Source organism: Pipistrellus hanaki, assembly GCF_964339955.1.
Source record: "Pipistrellus hanaki genome assembly, chromosome: 2".
In the NCBI taxonomy this organism is placed as follows: Eukaryota; Metazoa; Chordata; class Mammalia; order Chiroptera; family Vespertilionidae; genus Pipistrellus; species Pipistrellus hanaki.
This window is the reverse complement of record NC_140504.1, coordinates 49,996,698-50,010,704: the sequence shown is the minus strand read 5'-3', so window position 1 is coordinate 50,010,704 and position 14,007 is coordinate 49,996,698. Positions and strand designations below refer to the sequence as shown.

At 43.8% G+C, this 14,007-nt stretch overlaps 1 protein-coding gene across 1 annotated transcript in view; it reads right to left on the bottom strand.

Moving 5' to 3' along the window:
- The window catches only part of FYTTD1 (forty-two-three domain containing 1), a 35,884-nt gene extending 22,188 nt beyond the window's left edge, over window positions 1-13,696 (bottom strand). The window contains exons 1-2 of the mRNA XM_084871698.1: window positions 13,447-13,696; window positions 2,398-2,526 (exon numbers count right to left, since the gene is read on the bottom strand). Of these exons, the coding sequence (XP_084727824.1) occupies window positions 2,398-2,526; window positions 13,447-13,549 (232 nt within the window). The 5' untranslated portion in view covers window positions 13,550-13,696. The remainder of the gene's footprint in view (window positions 1-2,397; window positions 2,527-13,446) is intronic.
- Window positions 13,697-14,007: the final 311 nt, after the last annotated feature.

Below are 14,007 nucleotides of genomic sequence, written 5' to 3'. Positions count from 1 at the left end.
GCACTCACCAGCCATAAGCCCTGCATCTGGCATCCTACCAAGGGGAGCGGCAGTGGGATTGGGCTGAAACCAGCTCTCTGACATCCCCCAGGGGTCCTGGATTGCCAGAGGGCACAGGCCAGGCTGAGGGATCCCAAAGGTGCCCAATCAAACCAGGGATCGAGCCAGGGAGGGACCAAAGGAGGGCTCCAGGGTGTGTCCAGCCCATCTCGCTCAGTTCTGATTGGCTGGACCCTAGCAGCAAGCTAACTTACTAGTCAGAGCACTCACCCCCTTGTAGTCAGTACACTCATAGCGAGTGGTTGAGCAGTCTTAGCACATCATTAGCATACTAGAGGCCCATTGCATGAAGATTTGGCTTTGCTCCTGGGTGCCAGGTAGCCTGCAAGTCCTCGCTCCTGCAAGCACTGTTCCTGTAGCTCCCTCCATCTTCCACCCTCCCCACATAGCAGGCGTCCTGCCCCATCTGGCTGCTTCGCACCTGCATATGATAATTAACCCACCATCTTTTGGGGTTAATTTGAATACTCACTCCTGATTGATTGGCTGATGGGTGTTGTAATGGTACAGTCAATTTGCATATTTATCTTTTATTAGTATAGATTACACTTTGATAGATTGTTCGATTGTTCTGCTGTCCGGTCTATTTGCATATTACTCCTTTTTTATATAGGCTAAGCTTCTGATTATCAAAAATAACTGTATATGTAGAGATCCAAGATCATTTAGATCACATCTAAAGCAATCAATTCTGGGTGTCACCTCTGGAGAATTTATCAAATCTTAGAGATCCCAGATAATAAAATAAAGATTCAAGAAGTCATTTTTTTATGCAGAACAGTAGTCTCCATATATTTAAAAGGTTTTCATATAGAAAAAGAAGTATGCTTCCCTCATTCCTCTGTAAAATTAACAGGTAGATTTTAAGTCAAGAGAATTTTCTAGTAAATAGCTATCTGCAATAACAAAAGAAGTTATCTTAGGAGGTGGTATGCTCTCTCATACTGTATAACCAATAACAAAAGAAGTTGTCTTAGGAGGTGGTATGAAAAAGCACACCACCTCCTAAGACAACTTCTTTTGTTATTGCAGATAGCTATTTACTAGAAAATTCTCTTGACTTAAAATCTACCTGTTGCCGAAACCGGTTTGGCTCAGTGGTAGAGCGTTGGTCTGCGGACTGAAAGGTCCCAGGTTCGATTCTGGTCAAGGGCATGTACATTCGTTGCGGGCACATCCCCGGTAGAGGGTGTGCAAGAGGCAGCTGGTCGATGTTTCTCTCTCATCAACGTTTCTAGCTCTCTATCTCTCTCCCTTCCTCTCTGTAAAAAATCAATAAAATATATGTTTTTAAAAATATACCTATTAATTTTATATATATATATATTTACTCTTTAATAATTTTTAAAAAAATTTTATTGATTATGGTATCACATAATTGTCCTCATCCACCCATTCCCATCCCAAACCCCTCCCCAAATATGCCCCCACCCCCCTGTTGTCCATGGCCACTGGCTAGGCCCATATGCATGCACACAAGTCCTTTGGTTGATCTCTGCCCCTTACCCCCACCCTCCCCTACTTTCCCTCTGAGGTTTGAGAGTCTGATCGCTGCTTCTCTTTCCCTGGGTCTGTTTTTGTTCATCAGTTTATGTTGTTCATTATTTCCTCTAGATATATGAGATCATGTGATCTAAGAAATACCCTTGTAAGAACCAAAACTGAGACAAGCCATAATGGTTATGCTGAGAGGCAAATGAGTCAGTCTGTAGTGAGTTCCTTTCTGGGCCAACAGTTCTTTCTGAGTCCCAATTTCAATGGTTTCATGGAATAAATTTAAGCTAGCGTTATATAGTCACCCATAAGATAGACTGTTAAAGGAACATTTAAGATAAAGACCTCATGATATGTAAGGTCCTTTACATATCATGGTCTTGATTTATAATTTAAAAATACTTTAGACTATTTGTATATTGAGGTTTAGAAAATATTTAAGGCAACTTAAATTTTTACCAGATTTTTAAATTAAACAAAAACTTGAGAGTACGCCGAAACCGGTTTGATTCAGTGGATAGTGGACTGAAGGGTCGAAGGGTTGAAGGTTCGAAGGTTCAATTCTGGTTAAGGGCACGTACCCAGTAGGGGCTGTGCAGGAGGCAGCTGGTCAATGATTCTCTCTCATCAATGTTTCTAACTCTATCCCTCTCCCTTTCTCTCTCTAAAAAAAAAAATCAATAAAACATATTAAAAAAAACAAAAAACAAAAAAACTTGAGAGTAAATACAAACCCCAAACAAAGGGTACTGATCTATTTCCTCCATGTTTTAAGTATGTACCAAAAATAGTACACTATGAACCCATAAATAAGAGCTCTTTATTCTAACTTGCAAAACTTACCAGAATTCTGTTGGATTCCCCACCGTACTCTCATCCTGAATTGTTGGGCACCACTTTGCTGGAGTCTTCTATTTAGTCGTGGAAAATTCTGCTTCTTTCCTTCCTTTCGATTCAATTTGATGATATCATCTGTGATAGAGAAAATGCAATGATTATTTATTTTCATTGTAACTAACTGACTCAATTACTCATTCTCATTTTCTAATTGATAGATTTCCAAGTCCCTAACTTCTTTTATACTTTGAAAGCACTTCCATAAGAGGATAATAATGATAAGATAAAAACTTTTATCAGCCAATGCACTTGGACCACTGAAGAAAGATTTTGTTGAAAACGTATACAACTCAACACCAGGAAGACAAACAATCCAATTTAAAAAATGGAAAAAGGGAGGGATCCAAGATGGCTGCGCCCAGGTGAACACCTAGCCGCAGCCGCACACAACAATTTCAATAAAATACAACTAAAATATAAAACGGACATTGCCCAGAACTACAGGAAGGATGACTGACTGGAAATTCTACAGCGAGAAGCAAGGACAAAACCAGAAGGAGGCGTGGAGGAGCTGGAAAAGCCCAAGGTACGGAGACGCGGTGCGCGGAGAGGACGGAGCCAGAGAGGAGGGGGAGACCGAGTGCCTGGCGGGCGTTCCCTAGCGGAAAGGAGTTAAAACTCCGACTGTGCTAGGCCCCCGACTGCTCTGAACCCCAGTCCCCCAGACCCCGGGGACCCAGGCTCATCCATAGGGAGCCGGGCTGTAAGGCGGGACCCCGGGGAAGCGGCAGCGAAAGGAGGTCCCGGCGGCGCGCACACCGCGCGCAGAGAAGGGACGGTCGGCTGCGCCGCGGGATTGCCCTGGCTGGAAGGAGACTAGGGCACCAGACTGCTCTGAACGCCACCTCCAACTCCACTTCCAACTGAACTGAACCCCAATAACGGGCTCATTGGGGGAGAGCATAGACTGTTTGGCAGCAGGCGAAAATCGAGGGCACCTTTCTCTCAGAGGTGCTGGCAGCGAGTACTTAAGGACCCGCATAGGGCGGGGCTGACGGAAGCCAAAGCTGTAGGCTCCACCCTGAAACCCCGTCCCATCTGTAACTGCGAAATGCGACAACAAAATAAATCACAAACAAAAGAAATGGAGGACAAAAAGCGTCTGGATATAGAGTTCAAATCTACGCTTATAAGGTTTTTCAAGAATTTCCTAGAAAAGATGGATAAGACCTATGAGGATATGAAAAGAGACCATCAAGAAATGATAAGGGAACAACAAGAAATAAAGAATACATTGTCTGAAATAAAACATATTTTACAGAGTCCTAAAAACAAAAGGGAAGATCGCAAGAATCAAGTCAAAGATTTGGAACATAAAGAGCCAGAAGACACTCCTTCACAGAAGCTAGAAGGCAAGAGAATCCAGAAAATTGAAAATAATGTAAGAAACCTCTGGGACAACTTCAAGCGAACCAACATCAGAATTATGGGGGTTCCAGAAGATGAGAGAGAGCAAGATATCGAAAACATACTGAAAGAAATAGTGACAGAAAACTTCTCCCACCTGGTGAAAGAATTAGACTTACAAGTCCAGGAAGCGCACAGAATTCCAAACAAAAGGAATCCAAAGAGGACCACACCAAGACACCTCATAATTAAAATTCCAAGAGCAAAAGACAAAGAGAGAATATTAAAAGAAGCAAGAGCAAAGAAGGTAGTTACATATAAAGGAGCACCTATACGATTGTCAGCTGACTTCTCAACAGAAACCATGCAGGCCAGAAGGGAATGGCAAGAAATATTCAAGGTGATGAATAGTAAGAACCTACAGCCAAAGATAATCTATCCAGCAAAGCTATCACTCAGAATCGAAGGTCAGATAAAGAGCTTCACTAATAAAAAAAAGCTAAAGGAGTTCATCACCACCAAACCAGAATTATATGAATTGCTGAAGGGGGTTCTTTCAGAAGAGAAAGTAAACAAAGATAAAAATTATGAACAACAAATACGTAACTATCAACAAGTGAATCTAAAAACCAAGGAAATTAAAAAAAAATCTGATGAATAATAGTAACTGTTGAATATAATAGAATCAGAGGTATGGAAGGGGAGTGAACTGATGATTCTTGGGGAAAAGAGGAGAGGGGGGCGTGGGAAGAGACTGAACATAAACTGTGCACCTATGGATGAGGACAATGGGGAGTGGGGAAAGGACAGAGGGTGGGGTGGGAACCTGGTGGAGGAGAGCAATGGTGGGGGGGGGGGGGGGAAGGAACATTTGTAATAATATGAACAATAAAAACTTATTAAAAAAAAAAAAATGGAAAAAGGCCCTAGCTGGTTTGGCTCAGTGGACAGAGCATTGGCCTGCAGACTGAAGGGTCACTGGTTCGATTTCAGTCAAGGGCACATGCCCAGGTTGCGGGCTCTATCCCCAGTATGAGGTGTGGAGGCAGCTTATCAATGATTCTCTCTCAACATTGATGTTTCTATCCCTTTTTCTCCCTTTCTCTCTGAAATCAATCTTCTTCTACATATATAAAAGCCTAAGCCAATGGTCGGCAAACTCATTAGCCAACAGAGCCAAACATCAACAGTACAACGATTGAAATTTCTTTTGAGAGGCAAATTTTTAAACTTAAACTTCTTCTAATGCCACTTCTTCAAAATAGACTTGCCCAGGCTGTGATATTTTGTGGAAGAGCCACACTCAATGGGCCAAAGAGCCACATGTGGCTCTTGAGCTGCAGTTTGCCAACCACGGGCATAAGCGACTGGTCAATGGTTTGACCGGTAGCTATGATGCACACTGGCCAGCAGGGGGCAGATGCTCAACACACAAGCATGGAAACATAGAGCAGACTGATGAATCTCAGAATGAAGAGGGGTAGGGAGAGGGCGTGAAGAGATTAAACAAAGATCTTATAGGCATACTAGAGGTCCAGTGCATGGATACGTGCACTGGTATGGTCCCTCAGTCTGGCCTGTGGGGAACAAACTGAAACCAGTTCTCCAACATCTCCTGAGGGGTCCTGGATTGCCAGAGCATGCAGGCCAGGCCATGGGACTCCACTGGTGCACAAATTCATGCAATGGGCCTCTAGTAAAAATATATATTTTTAAAAATAGACAAAGGACCTGATTAGACACTTCTTCTAACAGGACATACAGATGGCCAAGAGACATTTGAAAAAATGCTCAAGATCACTAATTATCAGAGAGATACAAATAAAATCTACAATGAGCTATCAACTCACACCTGTCAGAATGGCTACTATCAATAAACCAACTAACAATAATGCTGGTGAGGATGTGGTGAAAAGGAAAACCTTCTGCCCTGCTGTCTGGAATGCAGACTGATGGAGCCATTGTGGAAAACAATGGAGTTTCCTCAAAAATTAAAAATGGAACTGTCTTTTGACCCACCAATCCCATTTTTGGGAATATATCCTAAAAATCACCAAAAAACCAATCAGAAAGGATATATGCACTCCTATGTTCATAACAGCATTATATACAACTAGAGGCCTGGTGCATGAAATTCGTGCATGGAATTTCATGGAAAGCCGCCCTCAAGTTTCACCCCTGCCACGACCCGCCTCCTCCGTGCAAGGCAGTGGAGACACCGGGACTGGCCTTTTCTGGACTGCACAGACTGTCTTCCATATTTTTTTTTTTATTTATTTTTATTTATTTATTTATTTATTTTTAAACACATTTTTATTGATTTTGTACAGAGAGGAAGGGAGAGAGTTAGAAACATCGATGAGAGAGAGTCATCGATCAGCTGCCTCTTGCACACCCCCTACTGGGGATATGCCCACAACCAAGGTACATGCCCTTGACCGGAATCGAACCCGGGACCTTTCAGTCCCCAAGCCGACGCTCTATCCATTGAGCCAAACCAGTTTCGGCTGTCTTCCATATTTTTAGATTCTTTTTGCTTTTTGCTTTTCCGGTTGAGTGTTTTTTGCTTCTTTGTATTTCAAATCTTTGACTTAATTCTTGCGATCCTCTAGTCTGCTATTGGGTCTCTGTATAATATTTTTTATTTCAGTCAGTGTATGTTTAATTTCTAGTTGGTCCTTTTTCATATCCTTGAGGGTCTTGAATTTATCGGCCTTTTCTAGGAAATTCTTGAAAAAGTTTGTAACCGTGGTTTTGAACTCTGTATTCAGTCATTTGTTTTTCTCCATTTCTTTAGTTTATGATCTGTTTCTTTGTCTCTGCATATTCGCTGCTTCCCTGAGTTGGTAGAATAGCTTTGTGTTCTTGGATGTCCAGTGGCTCGGCCTCCCCAGTTACCTGAGGTGGATACTCTTAGTGCACCCCTTTGTAGACTGTGTGTACAGTCTTGTAGTTAAGTCTTGATTGTTGTTGGTATCACTGGGAGGAACTGACCTCCCAGCCAGTTGGCTGTAAGGATCAGCTGTGTTTACGCAAGGAGAACTTTTGTGTTGGAGATAGCCTTATGAGACAAGACTTGCAAAACTGTAAAAGCCTCTGTGCTCAGGTTGGATGGGGCAGAGTCTCAGGACTGAGCAGGCAGTCTTGGCTTCCTATCAGCCCTGCCCCATGTGGCCCCTGGGTTTCAGTGTCCCTTGGTAATCGCTGCAAGCACCTCTGAGAGAAAGCCGCCCTCAAGTTTCACCCGCTGCCAGACAGTCCAGTTTCTCCCCCAACAAATCTGGATTCCCAGATTCTCTCCCGGAACTGGAGTTCAGCGCAGCCGGAAGTTTCCGGTTCCCTCCAGCTCAGCCCTTTGCAGCTTCTGTGATTCTCTGTGAGCTTTTCTCTTTCCTTCTAGTTGTAGAATTTCCACTCAGCTAGCTTTTCTGTGGTTCTGGATGATGTCCGTTCTGTCTTTTAGTTGTAGTTTTGAAATTTCAGCAAATATTTATTAAGCATACACTAAGTTCAATAAATACATGTGGCAGATTATGCCTTAACAGAAACAAACCAAAGTAATATATGACCCTGTTATCAATAAGTTTAAAATTATTAATGGAAACAGTCATGTAAATAGCAAAAACAAAACTAAATTAAGTACCATAAAAAAAGATATACAAAAGAAAGCACTATTGGTTTCTGTTCCTCTAGCAAAGTTACCTTATTTTCCTTTCTACACTGGTCTCATTTTCCAAAACACTTTCAAAGTGCCCCAAGGTAATTTCCACAAGCCTCTAACACCACAACAGAACAATGTGAAGATCAGGAAACAATATTTTCTCCAGATTCCCATTTACCTCCGTTAAAAGGAGGTTATTACCCAGCCGGTGTGGTTCAGTGGTTGAGCAATGACCTACAAACCAGGAGGTACAGGTTAGATTCTCAATCATGCCCAGGTTTTGGGCTTGATCCCTAGTGTGGGGCATGCGGGAGGCAGCTGATCAATGAGTTTCTCTCATCACTGACATTTCTATTGCCTTCAACTCCCCCTTCCTCTATGAAATCAATATATATATTTACTAAAATTGGAAATAGAGTCAATAATATCTTTAAAACTATTTAAAACTATTCACAGTGTTGATGGTTAATATACTTATTGTGGTGATCACATTACAAAGTATATAAATGTTGGATCACTATGTTGAACACCTGAAACTAATACAATATTGTATGCCAACTATACTTCAATAACTTTTTAAAGGTTACTAGAAGCCAAAATATTCATTCAAGTAATATCCAAACAATTTTTTCACAGTCTCAACTCCCAATATTAATTATGATGACTGAAAATAGATCAAATAAACCAAAAAAATTAAACTTGTGCCGGGACTGGTTTGGCTCAGTGGATAGAGCATCAGCCTGTGGACTGAAAGGTCCCTATTCGATTCCGGGCAAGGGCATGTACCTTGGTTGCGGGCACATACCCAGTAGGAGGCGTGCAAGAGGAAGCTGATTGATGATTTTCTCTCATCGATGTTTCTAACTCTCTATATATAAAATTAAACTTGGGTCGAAACCGGTTTGGCTCAGTGGTCGAGCGTCGGTCTGCGGACTGAAAGGTCCCGGGTTTGATTTCGGTCAAGGGCATGTACATTGGTTGCGGACACATCCCCAGTAGGGGGTGTGCAAGAGGCAGCTGGTCGATGTTTCTCTCTCATCGACGTTTCTAGCTCTCTATCTCTCTCTCTTCCTCTCTGTAAAAAATCAATAAAATATATTTAAAATTAAACTTGGTCAACAACTTAAAAAAAATTCACAAAACTAATTAACCTCAGGAATTTCCCCCAAAAAAACCTCTCTAAACAGTCTATCTGAAGTCAAAAAAGGAAACTTACATGGATCCTTTCTTATATATTACTAGAGGCCTGGTGCACAAAATTAGTGTGCGGGGGAGGGGATTGTCCCTCAGCCCAGCCTGCATCCTCTCCAATCTGGGATCCCTCTCACAATCCAGGACTGCTGGCTCCCAACTGTTCACCTGCCTGCCTTCCTGATTGCCCCTAACTGCCAACCTGATCACCCCCTAACCACTCCCATGCCAGCCTGATTGATGTCTAACTGCTCCCCTGCCAGCTCATTTGCCCCCAACTTCCCTCCTCCTCTATGGGCCTGGTCACCCCTAACTGTCCTCCCCTGCAGGGTTGATAGCCTTCAACTGCCCTCCCTTGCAGGCCTGGTGCCTCCCAACTGCCCTCCCCTACTTGCCTGATCACCCACAACTGCCCTCCCTTGTAGGCCTGGTCCCTCTCAACTGTCCTCCCCTGCTGGCCATCTTGTGGTGGCCATCTTGTGTCCACATGGGGGCAGGATCTTTAACCACATGGGGCAGCCATCTTGTGTGTGGGAGTGATGGTCAATCTGCATATTACTTTTTAAATATATATTTTATTGATTTTTCACAGAGAGGAGGGAGTGAGATACAGAGTTAGAAACATCGATGGGAGAGAGTCATCGATCAGCTGCCTCTTGCACGCCCCCTACTGGGGATATGCCCGCAACCCAGGTACATGCCCTTGACCGGAATTGAACCTGGGACCTTTCAGTCTGCAGGCCGAAGCTCTATCCACTGAGCCAAACCGGTTCCGTCTGCATGTTACTCTTTTATTATTTAGGATAGAGGCCTGGTGGCCTGAGCGAGGGGTCTGTGGTTTGCAGGCTGGCCACACACACTCCAGCAACCCTAGCAGAGGCCCTGGTATCTGGGATATACTTACTTTCTACAATTGAAACTTTGTATCCCCGAGTGGAGCCAAGCCTCCTGCTTGCTCCATGGCCACAGCCATTTCTGTTTGGACTTGTTTACCTTCTAAAATTGAAACATTGTAGCCTTGAGTGGAGGCTTAGGCCGGCAAGGGCAGGTGGAAAGCTTGGCTTCCTCAGTTGCGGGGGAAACGCCTCCTCCTGCTCTCTGTGGCTGTAGCCATCTTGGATGGGTTTATTTCCATACTCGCTCTGATTGCCCTGTAGGTGTGGCTTGTGGAGCGGAGTGATGGTTAATTTGCATATTACTCTTTTATTAGGTAGGACTACTCTACTTCATCCATTAGCAATCTTTACGACTCTTAATCACATTCAAATAAATATTCATATAAAATAATTCATATCCCCCCAAAGTACTTCATTATCTTCTGGAGATTAACACTTCAACTACAAAAGAGTTCATCAAAGTTAGACACTCAAAAAATGAAAAGGTTTAATGAATATCAGGTACATGAGCATGTTAAATTCTCAGTGAGCAGAAAAAATAGACACTTCTTTTGAAACACTTTAAAACAAGATACGGTGCTATTCTTCACCAGAAGTCTAAAATCTCAGGGCCTGAGAGCACACATAAAAAAATGAATTTGGTCTGAGGACCATTAAAAAAAAAAAAGGGAGGGGGGGGACAGGGTATAATTTTGCCAGAGGGAAGCCAATGCTGGCAGCTGAGGGAAGAAAGGCCTACACTTGCACGAATTTCGTGCATTGGGCCTCTAGTTTTAAAATAAAGCAGTATAGAATATAAACATATCTAAAAATTAAAAGTAGGAAAGCATACCAACTATAAAATTATGTTTAAACATTTTATCTAAATCCTCAAGTTAAATGAGTTACTACCCTGTTTCCCAAAAGTAAGGCAGTGTCTTATATTAATTTTTTCTCCCAAAGTTGCGCTACGTCTTTATTTCATGGGATGTCTTATCTTTCCATGCGCTAGGTCTTATTTTCAGAGGATGTCTTATTTTTGGGGAAACACGGTATGACAAAGAGGATTATTCCAATCTAAAAGAAAATGGCTTTCTCCACGCAAGGAGCAGATAGGGTAGTTATAAGAAGAAAAAAATACATTATGATGAGCTACTTAAATAAAAAGTTTCTTCCATAACACATATATATGGTACTAATAGCAATAGTATGAACTGAGTACTAACAGGCATTGTTCTGACATGTATTCATTTAATTTTTACATTTCTATAAAATAAGTGTCATAATACTCATTTTTAAATTAAAGAAACTGAGCCTCAATGAGGCCAGCTGTTGATAACCTTAGTGGATATTCTATATGAAAAAGATAAAAGATAAAAAAGAAGGAATTCTCATCATTTGCAGCAACCTGGATGGAACTGGAGAACATCATGCTGAGTGAAATTAAGCCAGTCAATGAAAGAGAAACACCACATGACTTCACTCATTTATGGATAATAAAGAACATTATAAACTGATGAACCAAAAGATAGATATAGAGACAGTAAAGCAACAAGCAGACTGTAAAATTACAGCAGGTAGGGTAGGGAGATCTGGGGAAGATAATAGATCAACCGAAGGACTTGTATACATGCATATAAGTACAACCAATGGACACAAAACTCTGGGAAGGGAGGGTATGTATGGGGGGGGCAATGTTAAAATATGTACACAGATAACAATTTAATTAAAAAATGTTAAAAAAAAAAAGAGCCACAAATTAAAACAAAAATTAGAATCTAAAACCCCTACAGACCTGATAAAATGAAATAAGAAGCATAACAATTGTTTAAAATAGATCTTTCTCTCACACTAAAATTCTCACTAAAACAAAAAAAGGCACCTGACAGAATGATGCTCTTGGAGTAGACCTAACAGTGTGTTCTTGGAGAGAAAAAGAGATCAAGTTGTTTTAACTATCTACTGGTACAGCACTTCATTTCTACCTTCAAACATAATTATACCTTAGTTTTCTTCACTTGAACATGGTAGTCATCAAAGAAAACTCAAAGAAAACCCCTAGAAATGATATATTGGTTATGAAAATATCTGTTTAACACTTTATATAATTACCTATAGCTTAGGTCTCTAGAGCAAGAACAAAATCCTTGCTCCACCCCTTACTTCTAGGAATTTGGAGAAGTTATTTAGTTTCTCCACATCCCAGGTTTCATAAAATGGGAATAACTAGGTTATATATATATATATGGAGAGAGAGAGTGTGTAAATATAGAGCTATCTGTGTACCAGATATTGTTCTAAGCAGTTTATATATGCCTCTTGACTCATTTAATATTTACATCAACCCTCTAAGGCAGATAAGCCTATTATCATCACCTTTTTACAGAGGAGGCACTGAGAAGTAATTTGCCCACAGCCACATGGCTAGTAAGTGGTAAAAGCAGGATTTTTAACTGAGTGTGGCTCTGGATTCCATGCTCTTTATCATTAAAAATATATCTCACTGGGTTATTATGAGGATAAACCGATTTTACACGTATTAAATGCTTAGTCCAATGTCTGGAAGGTAGTAAGCATTCAATAAATAGTCGTTATTATATTTTTTTCCCTTGGCTTTAGCTAAAAAGCTTTCTCATTTCTTTAAGGTTTACTAAGACAAGACTTGAGGCCAAACATTTCTGATGTTACTTAATTCATAACTATACTGGGTTCTCACTTGTGGCAGTCATTGAAACCAAGAGGTGTTTTGTGTGTGTGTGTGTGTGTGTGTGTGTGTGTTTTTGTGTGTGTGTGTGTGTTTTTTTTTTTTTTACTAAAAGCTCTGCAGGTAAACTACAACAAAAGGAAAATACTGTCCTGGGGAAAGTGACACCTCTGTATCCACTTGTCAGGTGCTTCTCAAATACGCCCCAAATTGCATGTACTCCACAGACAGAGCTGGCGGGAGTTCACTTCATCTAATCCCGGCCCTGGAATCCCGACAGAAAAAAAAAAAAAAAAAAAAAGGGACTTCCATTTAAACTCGCTAAACCCAACAGAGGCGTTCCTCCGTGGTGCTAGGTCTACATTTTTAATTAAATCACCGATCCTGCTGCTCTTTACGTGCTCATCACTACACCACGCCACCCTTCTGAGACATGTTGGATCCCATGCTCTACCCGGCTTCCCATCTACCCCTTGATTTTTCCTTTTCTTCTTTTTTTTCTTCTCCTTTTTTCTCATTAGCTGGGCCTGGATAAGGAGATGGTGCTTTTTCCTAGGCGCCGCCTAATACAGCGCCATCGGATGCGGTCCAGCCTAACGAAATGTTCCGACCATCGCTCCGGGGTCGGTGCCCGTCAGAACCGACAACTCTCGGGCCGGCCTCTTGACACTTTCCGGTTCGGCGCAGAAAAGGTCCAACGAGCCCTTTTCTGGAAAGCACTGATTTTTACCCGGGCGCGGAGCGGGCCGGGCTCTCCTCAGCCGGACCTTCCCCTGCGCTCCCGGGATAACGCCCGCCCGCAGCCAGCCGCCGGAGGGAAGCCCCGCGGAGCGTTCCTCACAGGAGCCCTCTCAGGGCGGACAGGCTCCGCACCTCAGGACCCTCCACACTTCCGGGCCCGCAGCGTCCCCCCCCCCCCCGCCCCCACCGCCACCCGCCCCCACCGCCACCCGCCCCCACCGCCACCCGCCCCCACCGCCACCCGCCCCCACCGCCACCCCTCAGACAGCCCGGCCGAGCGCGCAGGTTCGACCCCGGCGCCCCCGGCCCGCGGAGGCCTCCCTCGGTCCCGCCCACCCGCAAAAACAAAAACTCCACCGACCACTGTGACCAACCGCCCCTTCCCCCACACACCGCCCCTTCCCCCACAAACCGCGGTTCTTGGTCCCACCCACACCCTCCCCCCACTCCCAACTCGGTCCAAGTCGGCTCCTCACCCAGAGACATGTCGATTTTGTCGAGGTTTTCATTGCCGCGGGGTTTCGGCGGCGGGGGCGGGATCGCCGAGGCTCCCACTAGCCGGGCACCGAGCCGGTTCATGGCTGGGGACGTCGCGCCGGGTCGGTCCGCAGACAAGGCCGGAGACGGAGGCCTGCCACCTCCCACTGACGCTCCCGGACCAGCTGCGCCGAGGGAGCGCGCACGCGTGCTGGCGGCGGCGTCCTCGCCCCCTCTCACCCGCGGCTGCGCGCAGGGGGCGGGGCTACAAAGACGGGCGGCCGCCCAGAGCGCCCCGAGCTGGTACTTCGCTCCCAGCGGCCCCTGTCGGTCAGGAGAAAACATTGCACCCGCTGCTCTGGGCGTGTTTTGCAAGGGCCATGGTTTTCAGCAGTTTTGCCTTTCCTGCACAAACTGGGGAATGCAGCTGGACCCTGAGCACCTCAGAATCACGTGCCTTCAATGAGATCATGTTCCTCGGTGTCCTTAGAGTCCCTCCTGCTGCGAAAAGGCCCCAAAGCTTTGACACACATGAACCCTTTTTACACACCCACTGCAAT